The 21001-nt window shown below is 49.5% G+C and overlaps 1 protein-coding gene and 1 non-coding gene across 3 annotated transcripts; both read right to left on the minus strand.

Moving 5' to 3' along the window:
- Positions 1-5474: 5474 nt before the first annotated feature.
- Positions 5475-5579, minus strand: LOC122424178. Its single transcript, XR_006264362.1, has one exon. It is a non-coding gene; the product is annotated as a U6 spliceosomal RNA (small nuclear RNA).
- Positions 5580-6991: 1412 nt separating this feature from the next.
- Positions 6992-18021, minus strand: PEX26 (peroxisomal biogenesis factor 26). Of its 2 annotated transcripts, none has more exons than XM_043440866.1 (5): positions 17545-18021; positions 16432-16572; positions 15421-15701; positions 13991-14137; positions 6992-9662 (listed from the first exon to the last, which is right to left on the minus strand). In XM_043440866.1, the coding sequence occupies exons 1-5, from the start codon at positions 17757-17759 to the stop codon at positions 9559-9561; spliced, it is 888 nt and encodes a 295-aa protein (XP_043296801.1). In that variant the 5' UTR covers positions 17760-18021; the 3' UTR covers positions 6992-9558. The 2 variants fall into 2 exon arrangements, with proteins under 2 accessions (XP_043296801.1, XP_043296800.1); XM_043440865.1 differs by having other exon boundaries at positions 15421-15716; positions 17545-18019.
- Positions 18022-21001: the final 2980 nt, after the last annotated feature.

Below are 21001 nucleotides of genomic sequence, written 5' to 3' on the forward strand. Positions count from 1 at the left end.
GGGGTAAAAATGATAATGACAATACTGGTGATTATGATGGCATTCAGCAGCCTTCATCATGATGATTCCTTGACCCTTATCATCTTTCACCTTTATGAGGTTAAGGGTTGGCAGGAGCCATGTCTACGCTGTAAATGCTGAACATGGCATCTTTTGGTTCCAGGGAGATAAAAAGAAGGGTAACTGGCATACACTGAACTGTATCCCCTCTCCCTCACAATTGGTTTGTTGAAGCCTTAACCCTCAATGTGACTCTATTCGGAGATGGGTCCTTGGGGCCTTTAGGGAGGTAATTAAGGTTAAATGAAATCATAAGAGTGGTGCCCTGATCCAGTAGGATTTATGTCCTTGTAAGAGGAAGAGACACCAGGAGTGTATGCACAGAGGGAGGCCGTCCAAGAAGGTGGCCATTGGCAAGCCGGGAGCAGAGGCCTCACCAGAAATGGACTATGAGTTTGGACTTCCAGTCTCCAGAACTGTGAGATAATTAATTTCTGTTGTTTAAGCCACCTAGTGTGTGGCATCTTCGAAGACTAACATAGTAGCCTGAGTCTTAAAAGTAAAAAACATCAAATTCTTTTTGGTTTTTAAGTCCTCTTTCACAATTATTTGGTCTGGGGCAACCTGGATCCCACCTCCATTCTATGTCTTTCTCCCTGAGTAGAAGTTTGGAATGAAAGCAGGAGATGTGTTTTCAGTCCCTGTGATGGTTAAGATGTGTCAACTTGACTGAGCCATGGGACACCCAGACATTCAGTCAGACATTATTCTGGGTGTGTTTGTGAAGGTGTTTCTGAATGAGATGAACATCTGAATCAGTAGCGTGGGTAAAGCAGATTGTCCTCCCCATGAGGTGGGCCTCATCCAATAAGCTGAAGATTTGAATTAAATGAAAGAGCTGAGTAAGAGGGACCAGCTGCCCGCCTGGCTGCTGAGTTGAGACCCTGGACTTCTCCTGCCTTGATCTAGAGCTCACACCAGCAGCTCTCCTGGATCCAACTTGAAGACTAATGTCTTAGGCTCCATGATCATGCAAGCCAGCTCCCTATTTTCTCTCTCTCTGTGTATGTGTGTCTCCTATGGGTTCTATTTCTCTGGAGAACCCTAATACAGTCCCCCTTTTTGCAGGTGGAAAAACAAGTCAGATACAGTCTGTTTACAGAGAAGAGCAACATTGCTCTTGACAGTTCGGAACTTCCCTGCTCCTTGTAGAGATTTTAAAATATCAGCCTCAAAAGCAGGTGATTTGGACCCAACTAGGATCTAGCATTTCATTCTTGTACGAAGAGTGAAGTAGGGACTTCCCTGATGGTCCAGTGATTAAGAATCTCCTTTCCAGAGTAGAGGACGTCGGTTTGATCCACGGTTGGGGAACTAAGAACCCACATGCCATGGGGTTTAGAACTAAACCCAATACACCACAACTAGAGAAGTCTGCATGCCACAGTGAAAGATCCCACGTGTGACAACTAGGACCCAATGCAGCCAAGAATAAATAAATAGTAAAAAAGAAAAGACGGAGTTTACTTTGCCAAGGGGAGACCGGAGCCTGGAGGAAGACCTGGTACCTTCCAGGCACCCACACTGCTAGGGGAAGCTTGAGATTCCAGGAGGAAACTGTATTTTATAATAGGATTATCTAGATTTAGGCACTTGCCCATGGATTTAACTCTGGTAATGGTGATTGCCTGCCTTAAGACCACTTGCATCTGAATGCTGGGCTCCCTGCTTGTGTCCCAGCCCTGCAGGTGCTGAAAGGGTCGGGGCGCTGATGGCCACAGAATCGCAGGTGCACTGGTTCCCCTCCGAGGGCTGACCGCTGCACAAAGGTGGAGCCACACAGCCCGGGCGGCCCTGCTCCCAGGCGCGTCCCCTCCTAGACCCACCAAGGAGGAGGGTCTGGGTGGCCTTGTTTTAAGCAGGGGACAGCAGCGTTTTCCTGACGGTTCTGATTCCTCCCCTGTTCCCTGCCTGCCAGCTGACTGACGTCAGAAGTAGGAGCTTTCAACGCATCCACTCCCATGGTGTGGCCTTTGATCCTGGCTAAGCTCAGCTTCCTGGGTGGGGAGCCAGGGGTGGGGGCAGCCCTCTAGGCCCTCACCTGCCAGTCACAGGAAAATGAGATGGAGGGGACAGGAGGCAGTGGGCAACTTAGAGCTGGGGGTCCAGGACTGACAGGTGACGTGCAGAGAACACTGAACTCGGGGAATGAAGAAAAACTCGCCTCCTTCACAAACAGGGGCAAGCTGGTCAGAGGCCAGTTGAAGCCCTGCCCTCACCCACACCTGAGGCTCGTTACTGACCCGGTGACCACCTGCCAGCCCCATTAAAAGCACCAAACGAGCAGCACCACAGGGAAGATACGGCGGTCAGGTCAGTATCTCCCCTCAGGCCTTGGTGTTCTGTGTACAGTTGACTCTTCACTTTCAGAAGGACTGCTGGGTTCTCTTGTTTTCCAGAAATTTCACAGAATGCTATGGGTATCACAGAGATCCAGGCTTTCTTGACCATACCCTGGTGGTGTGTTAAAAGAGCTGGAAAACAGCTCTCACCATTGACGTCATAAATCCCCTTTAGAAAACTATCCCGGGAAAAATAACCATGTTGTTTCATGGCCTTTGCACATACAGTCTGCTCAGAGCTGTTGTTTACACTAGCAAAAAGTTGGAAAGAACCAGAAGGCCCAGCACACCAGTAGGAAGGATTATATGGCTGCTAAGATGGAGAACTTGGAACCTCAACCGTCACCTCATTTGGAATAAGGGTCTTTGCAGGTGTGATTAAGATCTCAAGATGAGAGCACCTGGATTAGGGTGCTTCCTAAATCCAGCAACATTAAATGAGACAGAAAAGGATAAGACAGAAACACAGAGAATGCGGTAAGGCAGGGGTGGGGGACATTCGGCCACAAGCCCAGGGCCACCAGGAACCCCCAGAGGCTAGAGGACACAGGAAGATCCTCCCTGGGGCCTCTGGAGAGAGATGCCTTGACGATGGACTTCCAGCCTCCAGAGCTATGTGAGAGTAAGCTTCTATGGTCTGAAGCCCCCCGGTTTCTGGTCATTTGCTTCAGCAACCCCAGGAAACAAATGTGTGTAGTAGAGAAGCAGTAATGCTGAAAACTGAATAGATAATATTAAGAACATAGAAAGTACTAGATACATGTTTACGACAATACGCACGTGTATGGAAGAGAAGGGAGAGATGGTTTCTTTTACGCATTTTTTTTTTAGTAAGGTTGTTTGAATGAACACATTTCATGAACACATTTCATATCTTACAAATATAGTAAGTAGAGTTAGGGACGTCCCCCGCCCCCAGCCCTGAGGAGGGCTCTGGGAGAGTTCTACATAATTTTTGGAGGTCTTGTGAGATAAACAAGACCAAAAAAAAAAAAAAAGAAAAAAGAAAAAACAAATATAGTAAGTAATGTGGCCAGTTCACAACCCTGAAAATACAAGTCTGGTCACCCCGTGTGGCAGGACAGCCACCCCAGGACCAAGCTGTTTTAAACTCTGGTCAAGTGGACCTTGGAGTCTTGACCCCAGCATTACCACCTCACAGATCCATCATTAAAATCTGAGTGTCCACCCACACCTGCTTCCCTGTCTGAGACAGTAACTGCCTCTCAGGCCACAAAACCCTGCCTTTGTCTTTACCAAATACTCTCACACAAACCCCATCACCTCCCCACTCTCCAGCCCCACCTTCCACAAGCCCGAAGAAAAAGGTGAGGCAAACAGCATGTCATTTCTTGACCTAGTCCTGATTAAACAGCCCTGAGAAAGTGTTAACTTGAATTTGCCTATGTAACAAGACACAGGTCCCTCAGGGACCATTAATCTTACTTAATCCAACTAAATGTGCCTATATGCAAAGTCCGTGTCTATTTAACCTATTTCACGCACCTATTTCAAATATTTTAAATGGATTTTATCAAAAAGACTTAACCATCCTATTTTACAATGATAAATATTTTGTAGCATTTTATATACTCCATTCCCTGTATCACTTAACACCTTCCAGTCTTTTTAGTAGACTTTTGCTCACCTGACACAAAAGTATCATAAAAAAAATAAGGCAGAAAAATGTTATCCCCATCTTTAAGGTAAGAAAATAGAGACCTATACCCCTTATATGTGGAACCTAAGAAGCAATGACGCAAATAAACTTACTTACAAAACAGGAAGAGACTTAGAAAACAAACTTATGTTTGCTGAGGGGGAGGGGACAGTTCGGAACTTTGGGGAGGTCATCTACACACTGCTGTATTTAAGATGGATAACCAACAAAGGCTTGCTGTATAGCACATGGAACTCTGCTCAATGTTACATGCCAGCCTGGATGGGAGGGGGTTTGGGGGAGAACAGATACATATATATGTATGGCTGAATCCGTTCACTCTTCACCTTAAAGTTTCACAACATTGTTAATCAGCTATACCCCAAAACAAAATGTTTTTGGCATTAAAAAAAAAGAGACCTAAAGATTAAACGACTTCTGCAAAGTTACAGAGCAATTCAGCAGCAGAGCCAGCATCTCTTTATAGGGAGAGATTGCTTAGCTTTTCTGCCATCAATCAATGTTGATGCTACTGTTAACGTGACTTTTCTCGAAAAGAAAAGAAATCCTTTTCTCTAAAGGATTTCTGCAAAAATTCTTTGGTTTTTCAACCAAGGCTCCAAATATTAACTGATGCTTGTCAGTCCCCATCTCAGATGGTAGAAAAGGTGACAAGGGTATGTGAAAAGTTTCAGGGTGCTTGAAAAAGAGGAGCTGGGCAACAGTGTGAAATGAGAGCTGGGGTCAGTATTAAAATTAGAAGTGGGACATAAAACCCAGCCTGCCAGGTCACCTGGGGAGGGACAGCGGCTCTAGTGGCCCCCACCCCTTCTACCTCAGCCCTTCTGCCAGCCTACCCACCCGCCCACTGGCTGCAAGGCCCTTCTGCCAGCCTGCAGCTCAGCCAGCTAATACTCTCCTGAACAAACCCCATCTGCAGCTGTTTTTTCACAGGTTCTCAAGTACTGGGGTTACCAAGAGGGCTGGATGTTTGAAAGATAAAACGGAAAGAAAACCCACCAACATTACAGTGGTTATCTCAGAGGCATGGGGCACAAGTCCCAAATTTGCTTTTATACAAATTTTTAAATTTCTAAAATATATATTCATTGCTTTAAAAAAAAATTTCTTTTTTAAATCTGTTTTTATCAAGAGGCCTGGAGGCTGGCCAAAAATACCTGGATCCCACTTTAACCCCGGAGGAATGGGCACACAGGGGTTTCAGCAGGGCCCCATGTTCACGGCTTTTTTCGAGTACAGTTGATTTACCATGTTGTGTTAGTTTCAGGTATACAACAAAGTGAATCAGTTATACATACAGCCAGTTTTTAAGATTCTTCCCTATATAGGCCATCACAGAGTACTGAGTAGATTTCCCTGTACTGTACAGCAGGCCCTTACTATCTATTTTTAAAAATATGGAATGCTTCACAAATTCGTGTCATCCTTGCACAGAGGCCATGCTAATCTTCTCTGTATCGTTCCAATTCTGGCATATGTGCTCCCAAAGCAAGTACCGTGTCCGTTGCTCTTAATTTAGCTCCTTGTCATCCAAGAACCAAGATTTCCAGAGGCAGAGAAGCATTCTTCTCATTAACAATTGCTATGTCAAGTTCCAAAGCACTGGGCTGGCAGGTGGTGAGGGAAGCCTAGGGGAGTGTGCCTAAGCAGAGCACATGACAGAATGACAACCCGCAACCCCCCCAGGTGCAGAGACAGTGGCCCACCAGCCCAGGGCCGCTCCAGCAAAGAAGCGGGGGGCGGGGGGCACAGATGCCCTTTCTTCAGCTCACATCAGGCCTCTCACTCTCCCGTTTCCCGCAGCTGGCTTAGCGGTTGGCAGAGGCAGTGCCACCCCAGACTTAGAAGTGGAGCGTCCGGGAGCACGAAAGGCTGGCTCTCAGCTTCCCTGTGGCTGGGAAGGTACCAGGCAGGCTGGGCAGAGGGCCGCATTTGCCAGGAAGTGGCAGTAGAGGTGTGACGCCCATCTGTTCACCTCAGACTTGGGCTCAGAAGAGGGTGGAGCGGCTCCACAGCTTTACAGGGAAAGGTGTGGGGCTTACACCGCGAGCCGGTCCCAGAAGGGAGCGCGGGGCAGCTGGACAGAGTGAGGCAGCCCTGCGAGAGCGGACGCGGATGAACACCCAAGACTGGGTTTAAAAGCATGGCGCACGTGTGCGGCGCGCCATCATTTGTGGGGAGAAAGAGGAGCTTAGCATCAGAGGTTACGTGGAAAGATCTGGGTGGCAACGGCGGTGGGCAGGGGGCGAGGTGCGGAGCAGGAGGGAAAGACACTCTTTCACAAACACCTGCTGTGCCTTCTCAATTTTGTACTAGACACATAAAACATCGTTTTTAAGAGCATGAACACACGTGAGAAAACACATCCACGGTGTCACCTGCACAAAGCCATGAAATGCCCTCAAGCCCCTCTCTAGAGGCAGCACCCTGCCCTCCCCTCCACTGCCCACCCCACCTGTGATAGACCATCTAGCCTAGCCCCTCCTTACCTCACCATCTCCCCAGCTGCCCCTCAGCCCCGAGAATCCAGTCATATCTCACATCAGTGGAAGCAACCCACTCGCTGGGGCCGAGGTGGCACATCCAAGGACGGTAAGCTCCAGCGGCTGGTTTTTGGGTACATGAGGGGCACCGTGAGCAGTGAGGGATGTGGAATGTGGAGGGGACTCCTGTCTCATGCAAGATGTAGCCTGGGGGGTCACTTCACCCTGGGGTCTCCATTTCCTTAACATACAAAGGGGTTGTAACGGGGAGGGGGGGGGTCCTTTCCAGATCACAGGTCGGCAGGCCCCATTCACGGCCACTTCTTTGGACCCGTTGTGTACTGGGTGCTTCGAGCGCAGGCCCACAGAAACACAACGTGAGCTCTCTGTGCAAGCTGAAACATTCTGGGAGCCCCACAAAAAAGTGGAAAAAACACGTAGTAACAAGATTTTATTTAGTCTAATATATGCAGGTTATCATTTCAATATGCCATCAATATAAAAATTACTGAGTCTCCACTCTTTTTAACTCTATGTGTTTGCAATCAGTGTCTATTTTGTATTTACACAACATCTTGATTTGCAATACGCGATCAATATAAAAATTACTGAGTCTCCACTCTTTTTAGCTCTATCTGTTTGCAATCAGTGTTATATTTTATATTTACACAACTTCTTGATTTGGACCAGCCACACTTCAAGGGTTGAAAGGCAGCTGAAGCTCGTGGGGACCTCCCTGGTCAGCACCGGTGCTGGAGTGACCAGGTGGCCCGCCCTTCGCTTCAGATGTCATCAGGCTCCGCGCTGAGGCCGGCCGGAGCCACAGCTGCATCCCCAGGTGAGGTCCAGCCACTCGAGCAGCGGGTCCAGCTCCTTGCCAGACAAGGAGGGCAGCTGGGGCTGGATGCCAGACAAGACTGCAGAGCACCAGGCGAACAGGAAGCCAAGATGCCTGAGGCCTGGAGCAGGGTCACACAGGTTTCCGGGCGACAGAAGTCAGGGTTTCCACAACACAACCCCCCTCCCCCACACCAAAGCAGAGGCTGCCTGTCACGTCAGTTACATCCACTCATTCTCTGGCATGCCTCTAAACACCTTCTAATCCCCGGCCCTCAGTTGGGCAGTGACAACACAGTCATCCCTCATGGTGCTCCATTCCACCTGGAGCAGAAACCTGCTAACACTGCCCTGGAGGCTCATTTACTCACCCAACTCACACAAAAGTCCCTTCACCTTACAGATGAGGTTAAATCACTTCCCAACAGTCACACACCATTGAGTGGGAGGGCAGGCCCCTCCCCCGACTTTAACATTGCAGTCACACTCCCCAGCTTCAAAGAGGCCCCAGATTCCCACAGCCACAAGGCATGGGGCCACCACTGCAGAAAGTATATGAAATAGGGGTGGGAGAGGATTCCCAGAGGTGACCCACCAGGAGAGAGGGGAGCTGGGCCTCCAGAGGATCAGCAGGTGCAGAAGCTAAGAGGTGTGAGGGGTGCAGTGCTCAGAGAACCCTAACTGCCAGCAGCTGGATCAGGCCCCACGTGAGGTGGGGGTGTCGGCCAAAACCAGTGCCCAAGGTCCCTAAACTCCGTAAGAACCGGGGTTTTACCCTCAGGCCAGGGGAAACCACTAAAGAGTTCTATCTGGGGTATGAACAGGACCAGGTTTTAAAAATCACTGTAAAGGAGAAATCCCGAAGCCTGATCAGCTCCCTTTCTCTCAGCATGTTTTACGGCACCCTAGGACTTAACCTCCCAGGGCCTGAAGTCTACTCACTCAATCATTTTATGAAAGAGATGCCATTGACCTGGAGCTCCTGAGGGTCTTAATGCAAAGCTGATAAGCCGCTGGTTTTCCTGGCCTGCTAGGCGCCTCCACCCCCAGCCCCACAGCAACGGCCTCCATGTCGCCGCACAGAGACAGGGAGGGTTCTTGTGGCCACTGACAGAAAGCGCTGAAACATCTCAGCTGCACAACTGCCAGGGCCCTAGTGTCTCCCACCCCTAGACAAGGACTACATCGTTCACTGCCTCCCAAGCCTCCCATCTGCCCAACCCCCTCCACACATCCTTCCAGCTCCCCTGATTATCCGCTCCATTTTCAGTGCATCAGCTTTTGAGGCTGACCTACTTTCCAAGGACACAGGAGCAGAAACACTTGTGCATTATACGAACAGCAGAACACAACTAGAACAGGACACAGAAAGGGGGGAGCCAGCAACAGTGCGTACCAAGGATGCAGCAGAAACTGGCGAAAGAACCAGCAAGGCAGCACAAACCATCACCTTGAGGGGGATGGGAGGGCAGCAGGAGGGAAGGGGCAACAGGAGGGAGAGGGCAGAGACACCTCCTCACCCAGCTCCGCTTGGCCACTGACGGCTGGAACACTGCGCTTAGTCCAGGAGGCAGCTGCCCAGATCCCCTTATCCAGTCGGAAGAGGACCTGAGGCTCAGGAAGCCACGCTCGGTGTGAGCAGAGAGCAGCCCACAGCACAGCTCGGGGCTGGGTGGGGAGGGGGGAGTGATAAACCAGACCAGACTATGGAGCCTGTCCTGCGGGCCACCTTCAGAGCTAAGTGTTCCATGCAAGTGAAAGGCCAAGGTCTCCCAGCCAGGACCTTGCTCTGAATTTCCAATTGCACGAACCTCTGGCCTGAAAGATCAACCCCTGCCTCTGCAGTAAGACGGACAGTGTCAAGGAATGTCAAGGAGGAAGCACTCCCCTCCCGCAACCCCTCCTCTGCAGGGGCCTCTGCAGGGCTGTGCGGCTTGTCTCCACAACACCTGCCAGGCCCGCCAGAGCTGCGTGCAAAGGGGAGGGCGTTGAGGAGCCTGACACAGTGCCCCAGCCAGGTCAGCTTCCCCTGGAATTAGGCTGGCCGCACTGGCAGGGCCCATCCAGCTGCAGGAAACAGGCTGCCCAGGACGGGTGACTCTGCTTCTCCGGCAGTCTTGGGGCGCAGGGGCTTGAGGTGAGCAGGGAAGACCACTCAGTGCTGGATGGGAAGCCGGCAGAGAGGAGGAGACACGGCCTCGCGGATCCGCTGGAAGATCTGAGTCAGCTTGTAGAGGAAGGGCAGGGAGCGGGGAGACGCTGTGGGGAGAGGCCAGTCAGTGCCCACCCTACCCCTCCCATGCCCACTCAGCCACGCCTCCCCCAGAACTCTCCCACCCGGGGAATGACCAGGCCAGCGCCCCTCCTCCCCTCCCAACAGGAGAGAATTTCTCTTTCTCCAGAATATAATCTCTGGGTTGTATTTTCTTTACGTGGATGAGAGAAAACTTAAGTTTGCTGAGAAAAAGACCCAAATTTATTGTTTTTTTATGTTTTAATCTAACTTCTTAATATTAAAAAATTGGTAATGGTGGCTGCCTCTGTGGAGATGAATTTGGGAAGAGACTTTTCACTACATTCCTTTTTGTACCTTTTAAGTTTGAAGCCAAGCCACAATACTACCTCTTTTTATCATAAGTTAATTGTATTAACAATAAAATTAAAATCAGCCTCTTTTGAACGAGAGCTGAGCTGGCTGCTTTGGTTTGTTTTCCCTTATTTGAATTACTGATTTTTTAATTGACTTTTTTCCTTCTTAAAAAGAAATATGTTACTTTTAAGAAAGCTATTCCAGTCCACCCTCTTCACGTCCTCCTGGCCGGGTTCTAATTGCAGCCCAGCCCTGGGCTCTCACCAACCTACACAGGCTGTCCTGAGTGCTCCTGGAACAGCCCCTTGCCATCCCCATTCAGAAGACCAGGGTTCTGAGACTGAAAGTCTCCTAAGGACCACAAAAATCTTTCTAATTTTTACTAAGTCTCTGGAATAAAGTAAAAGGTCAAAGGGTGGACAGGACTGAACACAAACTCCTCAGCTTTCCTGAGGGCTAACCAGAGACTCTCTCCTCAAGCAAACAGAGCTGTTCAGAGGGATCTCCTGCTTGGTATCAGCCATGGGGTCAAACAACAAGCTGAGCTGTGCAGAAACAGCTCCCAGACAAGAAAAAGGGAAGTGTGGACACAGCTTCTGGGGTTAAATGAGGAGCAGCAGACAGAATGTCTGTGTGACCGTGGAGCAGTCACTTCTCTCTGGTTCTTAGGTTTCCCAACCGAAAAAGAAAATGAAAATGAAGGGACTGAAATAAGGGTTTCCAGTTTTCCTTTCAGTTTTGAAAGTTATATAACCCTAAGTCTAAATTCATGAGAAGAGATTAGGTTATAACTCACACAAAGTAACACACAGAAAAGTTCACGAGTGAGCTCCTAACCTCTGGCCCAGTGCTCACAAGGTCTGAGTAATTCACTCTCGGGAAAGAGCACAGTAGAAAACAGCAAGAAATCATCAAAATGTTCGGAGGTATCACTTCACACTGGTCAGAATGGCCACCATCAACAAGTCCACAAGCAATAAATGCTGGAGAGGGTGTGGAGAAAAGGGAACCCTCCCACACTGTTGATGGGAATGTAAATTGGTACAGCCACTATAGAGAACAGTATCAAGGCTCCTTAAAAACTAAATATAGCTACCATATGACCTAGCAATCCCACTACTGGGCATGTATCCAGAAATAAACATAATTCAAAATATACGTGCACCCCAATGTTCACAGCAGCACTATTTACAACAGCCAGGACATGGAAGCAACTTAAACATGCTTTAAGAGAGGAATGGACAGAGATGCAGTACACATACACAGTGGGGTATTACTCAGTCATAAAAAGGGACAGTTAGAACTGGACATGGACCAACAGACTGGTTCCAAATAGGAAAAGGAGTACGTCAAGGCTGTATATTGTCACCCTGCTTATTTACTTACATGCAGAGTACATCATGAGAAATGCTGGGCTGGAGGAAGCACAAGCTGGAATCAAGATTGCCAGGAGAAATATCAATAACCTCAGATATGCAGATGACACCACCCTTATGGCAGAAAGCGAAGAAGAACTAAAGAGTCTCTTGATATAAGTGAAAGAGGAGAGTGAAAAAGTTGGCTTAAAGCTCAACATTCAGAAAACTAAGATCATGGCATATGGTCCCATCACTTCATGGCACATAGATGGGGAAACAGTGGCTGGCTTTATTTTTCTGGGCTCCAAAATCACTGCAGATGGTGACTGCAGCCATGAAATTAAAAGATGCTTACTCCTTGGAAGGAAAGTTATGACCAACCTAGACAGCATATTAAAAAGCAGAGACATTACTTTGCCAACAAAGGTCCGTCTAGTCAAGGCTATGGTTTTTCCAGTAGTCATGTATGGATGTGAGAGTTGGACTATAAAGAAAGCTGAGAGCCGAAGAATTGATGCTTTTGAACTGTAGTGTTGGAGAAGACTCTTGAGAATTCCTTGGACTGCAATGAGATTCAACCAGTCCATCTTAAAGGAGATCAGTCCTGGGTGTTCATTGGAAGGACTGATGTTGAAGCTGAAACTCCAATACTTTGGCTACCTCATGCGAAGAACTGACTCATTGGAAAAGAGTCTGATGCTGGGAAAGATTGAGGGCAGGAGGAGAAGGGGATGACAGAGGATGAGATGGTTGGATGGCATCACCGACTCATGGATGCGGGTTTGGGTAGACTCCGGGAGTTGGTGATGGACAGGGAGGCCTGGTGTGCTGTGGTTCATGGGGTCGCAGAGTCGGAGACGACTGAGCAACTGAACTGAACTGAAAAAGGGACAAACGAAATTTGTAGAGACATGGATGAACTGAGAGGGTGTCGCAGAGTGAAGTAAGTCAGAAAAAGAAAAAAAAGTATCGTATATTAATACATATATTGTGGAATCCAGAAAAATGGTATAGATGACCTTATTTGCAAAGCAGAAATAGAGACACAGACGTAGGAAACAAATGTATGGATACCACGGTGGAAGGTGGGAGGAAATGGGGAGAATAAGATTGACATATATATACTATCAATGCTATGTACAAAATCGAAACTGATGAGAACATACTGTATAGCACAGGGAACTCGACTCAGTGCTCTGCAGTGACCTGAACGGGAAGGAAGTCCAGAAGGGAAGGGGTATATATATGTACACACAGCTGATTCATTTTGCTGTACATTAGACACTAACACCACATTGTAAAGCAACTACGCTACAATAAAAATTAATTAACACAAATAAACAAATAAAAAGGAATCACTGAAATTTCAACAGGGCACTATAAAATCAATTATGGAAGTTACTGAAAACATTATTTAGTCGTGTAAAGTTTTGAAGCCATTTTTTTTGGTGGGGGGAGGGCCACAATTCATGGCTCACAGAATCTTATTTCTTTGATCAGGAATCGAACCCAGGCTTTCAGCAGTGAAAGCCTGGGGTCCTAACAACTAGATCGCCTGGGAATTCCCTAAAGCCATGTTTTAAAGAATATTTATAGGGGGATGAAGAACAGGAAGAAGGCTGTCAAAAAGTCCTTTTAGTTATAAGATAAATAAGTATTAGGAATGTAATGTACAACATGATGAATATAATTAACACTACTGTACGTTACAATCAAAAGTTAAGAAAGTCTTAAGAGTTTCTCATCACAAGGAAAAAAATTTTTTTTCTATTTTTAAAATTTTTTATCTACATGAGAGGCTAAATGTTCACTGTACATACTGTGGGAATCATTTCATGATGTATGTAAGTCAAATCATTATGCTCTACACATTAAACTTGTACAGTGCTGAACGTCGATTATATCTCAATAAAACTAGAAGGAAAAAAAAAAACTTGACAAGCAAAACTGCATCTACATCCAGAGAAAGACTAATGATTACAGTAGCTGACTGAAGGGTGATTTGTTTTCTCCTTTATACTTTTTCTATTTTCCATATTTTCTAAAATATTATATATTTTTCCTATTGTAATTGTATTTCTACAATATACTATGTTTTAATTTAACGTAACTTTTTTACACACTTTGATGAAGTTTCCTTTTTTCTTTAGGGGACATCCTGGTGGTCCAGTGGTTGAGAATCTGCCTGCTAGTGTTTTGATCCCTGGTCTGGGAAGATCCCACATGGCTGCAGGGCAGCTAAGCCCATACACCGCACCTACTGAAGCCCCAGTGCTTCAGAACCTGGGCATGGCAACCACTAAGCCGATGCACCACCACTACGGAACAGCCCCTGCTTGCCACAACTGGAGAAAGCCTGCGTGCAGCAACAAAGACCCAGCACTGCCAAAAACAAAACAAATAAACCCTGAGGCTCTACTCAGAGTTCACCCCTGGACGTCCAGAGTCGACAAGGCAGAGTGGACTTTCTCCAGGACTGGTCTCTCCTTTAAGGTGAGCTGGGCTGGCTCCAGCTCAGGTCCACCAACTCCTCCTTGCAGATGAGACCAGGGAAAACCCCCAGGAGGGCTTCCAGGCCCAGCCCTGGTCAACCGCCCTGTGCCGGGAGGGTCGGAGGGGAGGCAGGCATCTTCACTCACCTGGATCAAACCTCAGCACCAGGAGGCAGAGGAGCAAGGCAGCCAGCAGGCTCTTACTCAAGGGCAGAGAAAAGAAGTGGCTGACTGCAGAGTCCCAAAGCTGGCGCAGCAATGTCAGTAGTGACAGGAACTTGTGGGAGGAGGAGTCTGGCGGGGAGACAGAGTAGAACTTCAGTAAAGAAGCAGCTTCTCGATTCTGAGCTTTGAGTCTAATCATACAAGTCAAGCCAAGACTGGTATCCTCATGCAGTCCACAAAATGGTTCTAAGGGAGCTCCTTCAGCACTGATTATATCAGAACACCGGCTTCAAGAGGACTGTGACGTCACCAGACACCACCTCCACAGGAGAGGGCTCTGACGTCACCAGACACCACCTCCACAGGAGAGGGCTCTGATGTCACCAGACACCACCTTCACAGGAGAGGGCTCTGATGTTACCAGACACCAGTTCCACAGGAGAGGACTCTAGCATCATCAGACACCAACTCTATGGGAGAGGGCTCTGGTGTCACCAGACACCAGCTCTGTAGAAGAGGACTCTGGCATCACCACACCAACTCTGTAGGAGAGGACTTCAACAGAAATGTCAACTTAGTTGGGGAACCTGGTACCTCTGGTGTTTCTTTAACAGCTTCACAGCATTGTTTATATTCTGGCCTAAGACATATGCACAGTTACACAGCAATAATTCTTGATCATCAGTAAAGGCAGAAAACAAAGGGCACCTCACAGGCACAGTGAAGAATCCCATCTTGGACTGAGCACAAACATGAACACCACCTCCAAGTCCTGAAGACACCCTGGACTCGCCATCCGAGCACCTCCTCTCCGGGCTCTGGACAGGCAGAGGGTTTTCGGAGTTACATGGAGTCCCTGAAGTCTACAACCTGCTGCAAAGAAGTGACCCTGCTTCAGCAGGTCCCTGTTCTTAAGCACATGAAGAAACCACCTCAGAGATAGGATTAGTCTCCTAAGGGCTGAAGGTCCTCCATGTAGGCCTATTCTATGTGTCACGAACAGAGAAAACAAAGGTCAGGGGGTTAAAAACTACTAGGAGGAAAAGTTCAACTCAGCATCAGGAAGAACTTCCCTACACAACCCTCCACAGCTGAAAGGCACTGCTTCAGGAGACAGTGAAGCAACATCCCAGCCAGGCCAGCACAGTGGAGGCAGATCTACCGACAGGAGCCCACAGAGATGACTTTCAGGAGACAAAAGTAAGGTTCTGAGATCTGCACCACCTGCCTCCCAAAGCCAACTGCAGAAGGGCTGGGCTTTCGAAGCACCTCAACAGGTTTCTTATCCTGCAATCTGGAACTTATTCATACAAAGCATTGTTCCCAAGACCCAGGAAGGTCATGATAGACCCCACATCCAGGAGGAAGCCCTCAGCTTCTGCACAGAAGGCCTCAGAAGGATGATGTCCCACCTTCCTGGTTTAGTGCCCGCGTCTCCTCAGAGCCAGAGTGCCCATGTGTCTGCTGCTGCCTTGCTGCACTAATGGCCTGAAGCGCGTCCAGCCGATGTTTCTCACTGAAGGCTGCAGAGCCCAACACCAGCTCTTCAGCCTCTGACAGGAGGCCCAGAGGAAGTAGCACCCGCTGCAGGTGAAGTTCTGCCAAGGATCTATACTCTGGAAGGCCCTGGTTGTCAGGGTCTTGAAGCCAAGCACGAACGCCATCCACCACGGCTCCAGGCTCTTGCATTTTGCTGTATAAAAGAACACTGCAATCCCCAAATAATCCCAGAAGAGTGGTCAATGCTTCATGGTTTGTTAATTTCTCATAATCACTACACTCCTCTTACCCAGCCCCTCCTTTGTGCCCTCAAGTCCTTCCCTACGGGACCCTGACACGATAAGAATCAGGAGTTCTTAGGAGCAGCAAGCAGCTCTCTCGGCTCTGACACACCCCACTTCTGTCACCCCACTTCATGTCACCCATCCCTTCCTGTTTTCCCTACCCCACTCTTAAATTCCTTCTTCCTCATCTTTTATTACATATGTTTTGAGTCTGGAGGGCACTGGGGGGGGGGGTGGGGGACAGGGAAAGAATTAGATTTAAAGGGAAATGGTATGGAAGGAAAAAGAGGAGATATGAGAACCGAAGGGGTGTGCTGTGCTTAGTCGCTCAGCCATGTTGGACTCTGTGTGACCCCATGGACTGTAGGCAGCCAGGATCCTCTGTCCATAGGGATTCTCCAGGCAAGAACACTGGCATGGGTTGCCATGCCTTCCTCCAGGGGGTCTTCCCAACCCAGAGATCAAACCCTGGTCTCGCGCACTGCAGGCAGATTCTTTACTGTCTGAACCACCAGGGGAGCCCAAGAATACTGGAGTGGGGAGCCTATCCCTTCTCCAGGGGATCTTCCAGACCCAGGGGAAAACCCTCTTGCTCCTGCGCTGACTTAGTGGGGAAGCAGTAAGGACCTAAGGACCTACCACAGTTCCAGGACTTTGGGGGGAAGCTTCTCAGGAGCCTGGTAATACTGAAGAACCCAGGACAGGACTTCCTGCCACCGATCCATTTCTGCCAGGGCCTGGATGCCCACAATACACAGAGAGCATTTCACCTCCAAGGAGCTGTCAATGAAAAAGCCAATTTGAGTTAAGAAGTGGTTCTTCTGCACTGCCATTCCCACCTTCAGCCTGGGACTGTTCTTCACCAGCAACCAAGTCAGTAGGTATTACCTCTCACCTCCCACCCCCAGTATTCAAGTGGGCCTCACAATTATGACCCGTCTCATGAGGCCCAGCAAGAGAAAACTGCCCTTTGCCCAGGAGCTGTAAGTTTCTATAAATCTAAAGGCCAATCAGCTGCTGACCAGCACACATCTCTGTATCCAGGTAAAGTCAGGGTTAACCAACAGGAAGCGTTCATTTACTCCCAAGGGGAAAAGAACAGCTGCAGCACAGATGTGGGTGGAAAGAGGACCAGCCCTAAGAGTTTGCTTAGTGAAGAAAGGGCAGAAGCAGTCTCCGCCCAAGCGCAGCAGCAGAATCACACCCTCAGCCTTTACAGCACCGAGTCTTCACCGACCCCCAAACACTCAGCAAAGGGTCCCCAGTTCATCCTTCTCTGGGGCCAGCTTTGACCAGTCTACCCATGCCCTCCCTAGTGTGACCTAATCCAACGAGCAATGCCGCACCAAGATTTCAATTCTTTGATCCAATCCTACAAGAGGACCAGAACACGACTCCTGCTCTAAACCCCAACCCGAAGAGTGAGGGGGACTACCTCGGGGAGGGGTGGAAGGAGAGGACTTCCGCCACCAGCTTACTGCAGTAATTTAACAAATCAATTCTATCTTCTCATTAGACCATTCTACCCTGGTACAGGGAGAAAGAATTGATTGTGGGGTCCCACTAAACCCCGTTCACGCACGTCTCGACCGTTTCCTCCTTGGAGAACCAGCCCAAGGTGAGTCCCTGCCTCGCGGAGAACCACCGCGAGGAAAACAAGGAATAAGCGTCGCACGAGAAACCAGACTGCAGGAGTGCTGGGGTCTGGAGGCCTCCCACTGTCCCCGCAGGCGAACCAAGCCCCGGACGTACGCGCCCGCCGGCTCCTCCGCCAGGCCCTGCCAGGCGCGTTCGCAGGTGCGCAGTGCCGCGCCGAAGTCCAGGTGCACCACCAGCAGGTCGGCCGCCTCCTCCAGCAGAAGCGCGGCCGCCGACGGGGCCGGGGCGGCACGCACGGGCTCGCTGCTCCGCAGGGCGCCCGCGAGCGCCCTCAGGGGGGCTGCGGAGGTCGCGGGGTCACTCTTCATAAGTGCGCGCCAGGACGCAGCCCTCTAGGGGCGCCGGGTGTGCGGTGCAGGCTGGGGAGGAGGTAGGGGTGGTCCTCACAGGCTGCTCTGGCGCGGGACAGCCTGGCGCCCTCGGACTTGTGCAGCACTGAGTCCCTGGGCACCCGGCCCCACGACAAGGACTGGGACCCCCGGCCGGTGTAAGGCCGCCCGTAGTCTCCTCAGGTGTAGGGCCGCCGCCGCGGGCTCGGGAACACGGGGGCCGACATCTTCCCTGCGCGCGCAGGCCCGACGCTCTGCGCCCGGCGGCGCGGGGCATTCTGGGAGGTGTAGTTCCGCTCCTGGAGCGGTTGTCCTCCAGGGTAGGCGGGGGACTTCGGACTACAAGCCCCGGCAGCCAGCGCTCCGGAAGTTGTCGCGGCGAGAGGAAGCCCGCCGACGGAAGGCGCGGAACGGCGTACGGTTGGAGGCGTGGGTCTTCGGCATCTGCGCCTCTGGTGTCCAGCATGCAGCCGCGGCAGCGGACAGTAAAGGCAGTCAGTGTGCCGCCTCCCCCGGGCCCCAGTCGAGCTCACGGTCAGTCCACAGTGGGACTTCGAACCTCGTGCCAAATAGAGATCTCGTGAAAAACAGCCGTACGGTGTGTGATGCAGTTTGCAATAAAGCCCTGGGACAGGGCACGTATTCCTTAGGTTATGGCTGTAATAGTAATTATTAAGTGGTTGTACGCAGACACAAGTTATATTTATTACTGTGCTTCACTCAGGTTTTTCGGTGCCTCTTAAGTTTGTACTAAACCCTAGGTTTCCCAGTTCCTACCCCGAGGTCTCCTGAAGCGACTCCTCTTGTGATTACATGAGACGGGCCAGGCCAGGAGCAAAGTCAGCACCTGGTCGCGTCAGCGTCCCCTTCTCTGGTCACCAGCCTGGGCCCTCATCTCTGCATAAAGTCCTCCCGGAAGGCTGAGGCAGAAACATCAGATCCGTCAGACTCTGCGGATGAGGAGTATGGAGCCATAACCATATAAGGCCATAAAGCCAGGACTTCACTCGCTCCGCATATACCTAGCACCCTGTAAGTGCCAGGCCTTCTTCTAAAGGCTGAAGATACCACGTGAACATAGGAGACAAATATCTGCCTCTGTGGAGCTTCCATATAGTGAAAGAAAGCAAAATTAAAAATAAGTAGTATGTCAGATGGTGATAAATGCTAAGGACAAATAAACAAAATAGAGAGGAGAACTTGAGAACTGATACCACCTAACTTTGTTTTCTAACAGTAAATCCGGGGCTGGAGAAGAGCAGAGCGAGAACCTGGCTCTGTGCTCAGACTGGCCTCTGTTCGTGGGGTCACTGCCCTTGGGACCAACATGTACTCAGTGTCTGCCCTAAATCCCCCTTCCTCTCCAGGCAGTGTTCATTCCCGCATAGCAAAATCCAGAGGCGAGCAGGTCTCCGGGAAGTGTGGATCGGTTCAAGGCTGAAGTTACCAGAATGTGTTATCAGTTCTGTCTGAGGTCTGACAGCAAATAATGAAGATCAGTAGAAATAACATAATTATTGGACTTCAAACAAACAAAAAACACACCTGTTTTTCAGAGCTGGTTTTAGACGCCTTCCCTGTAAAATCAGGGAAGCAGTAGTAGCATCAGGAAACATGTGATCAGGCCTGGGCGAGTTGGGACTAGCACAATCAAGCCTTGGCCTCAGGAGTGGCACCTGAAAGAGGCCCTTTTCTTAATCCCTAAGGAGAAGGCTCTTGCTATGCCCAGACCTCTCCAGGAGACGGCAGCACAGCCTTAAAAGAAGCTGACCTGCCAGCAGGTAGATCTGTGGCTGCAGAATGAGGTCAAGATATTTAAGGAAGTGAAAGCTTGCAAAAAATAATATAAAAATAGGATTGTGTTCTATTTCTGTGTTTCATCCAATTTTTGACTATGCAGGGCCACACAGTGGTCTGTCATCACATAACTTTAGCACTGCTTTGCCCACCAACTGATCCCTGAACACCAGCTCTGTGATACTCCCTGGCTCCATCTGAATGTACCCAGAACTTCTCAAGCTGAGATACAGCAGTCCTACTCTATTCCACCTGAAGTAGAGTGAACAGATGTTTTAACGACTCGGGGCTCATGAGTCAAGAGCTTTGAAAGCACCTCAGGACTTCGCTGGTGGCCCAGTGGTTAAAAATCCACCTGTCAATGCAGGAGACGTGGGTTCATTCCCCGGTCTGGGAAGAATCCATTTGCTGCGGTAAGGCTAAGCCCAGTGGCCCAGTCACCACAACTGCTGAGCCCACATGCTGCAACTAGTGAAGCCTATACACCCTAGACCCAGTGCTCTGCAATAAGCACCCAGGGCAGCCATAAATAAGTAAATACATTTATTTAAAAACAAACAAACCACCTAGCCTCCCCTTGGGATAAATGAGTGGAAACAAGGCAGTTCTCAGTCTGTAAGGCCTGACCTGTGTCAATATTTGTATTGGTAGAATCCTTTCGGGAAGACTAGTAGGGTAAATGAGACACAAAACCCACACGCTAGCCATCCCCCAGCGCACCCAAGCCCTGGGACCTTCTGCTCTCCCTTCTGCTTGTAGGGTGCTCAGTGTATCTTGCCTGAGCAGGGTCCTGAGGGTGTCGATTTGCTCTTTGCTCATCTGCTCTGATGGCACCCCACTCCAGTACTCTTGCCTGGAAAATCCATGGATGGAGGAGCCTGGTGGGCTGCAGTCCATGGGGTCGCAAAGAGTCAGACATGACTGAGCGACTTCCCTTTCACTTTTCACTTTCATGCATTGGAGAAGGAAATGGCAACCCATTCCAGTGTTCTTGCCTGCAGAATCCCAGGGACGGGGGAGCCTGGTGGGCTTCCCTCTGTGGGGTCGCACAGAGTCGGACACGACTGAAGCGACTTAGCAGCAGCAGCATCTGTTCTGAGCAGGTGATGAGTCTGTGTTTCTGTAGCGGAAGGGCTCCGATCTAGCAGATGAGCTATGCCATCTAGAGTCCTGGGGACCTCTGCAAAGTCAGATGAGTCCTCTGAGCTTCAGTTTTCTCATTTGAGGACATTGACACCAACACCTGCCATGTGGGGTGGTTGTAAGGATCAGAAGAGGTCATATGACAGCCCCTAGAATGCTTTAAATCGCTGGAACAGTTCAGGCCAAACAAGGTGAGATGATACACTGGGAGGTGAGTAAGGAGGAGAAAGAATCCAATTCCTCCTCAGAGTTCTGTAATCTTAACTTTCTGACACGGAATC

Source organism: Cervus canadensis, chromosome 21, assembly GCF_019320065.1.
Source record: "Cervus canadensis isolate Bull #8, Minnesota chromosome 21, ASM1932006v1, whole genome shotgun sequence".
Lineage (NCBI taxonomy): Eukaryota > Metazoa > Chordata > Mammalia > Artiodactyla > Cervidae > Cervus > Cervus canadensis.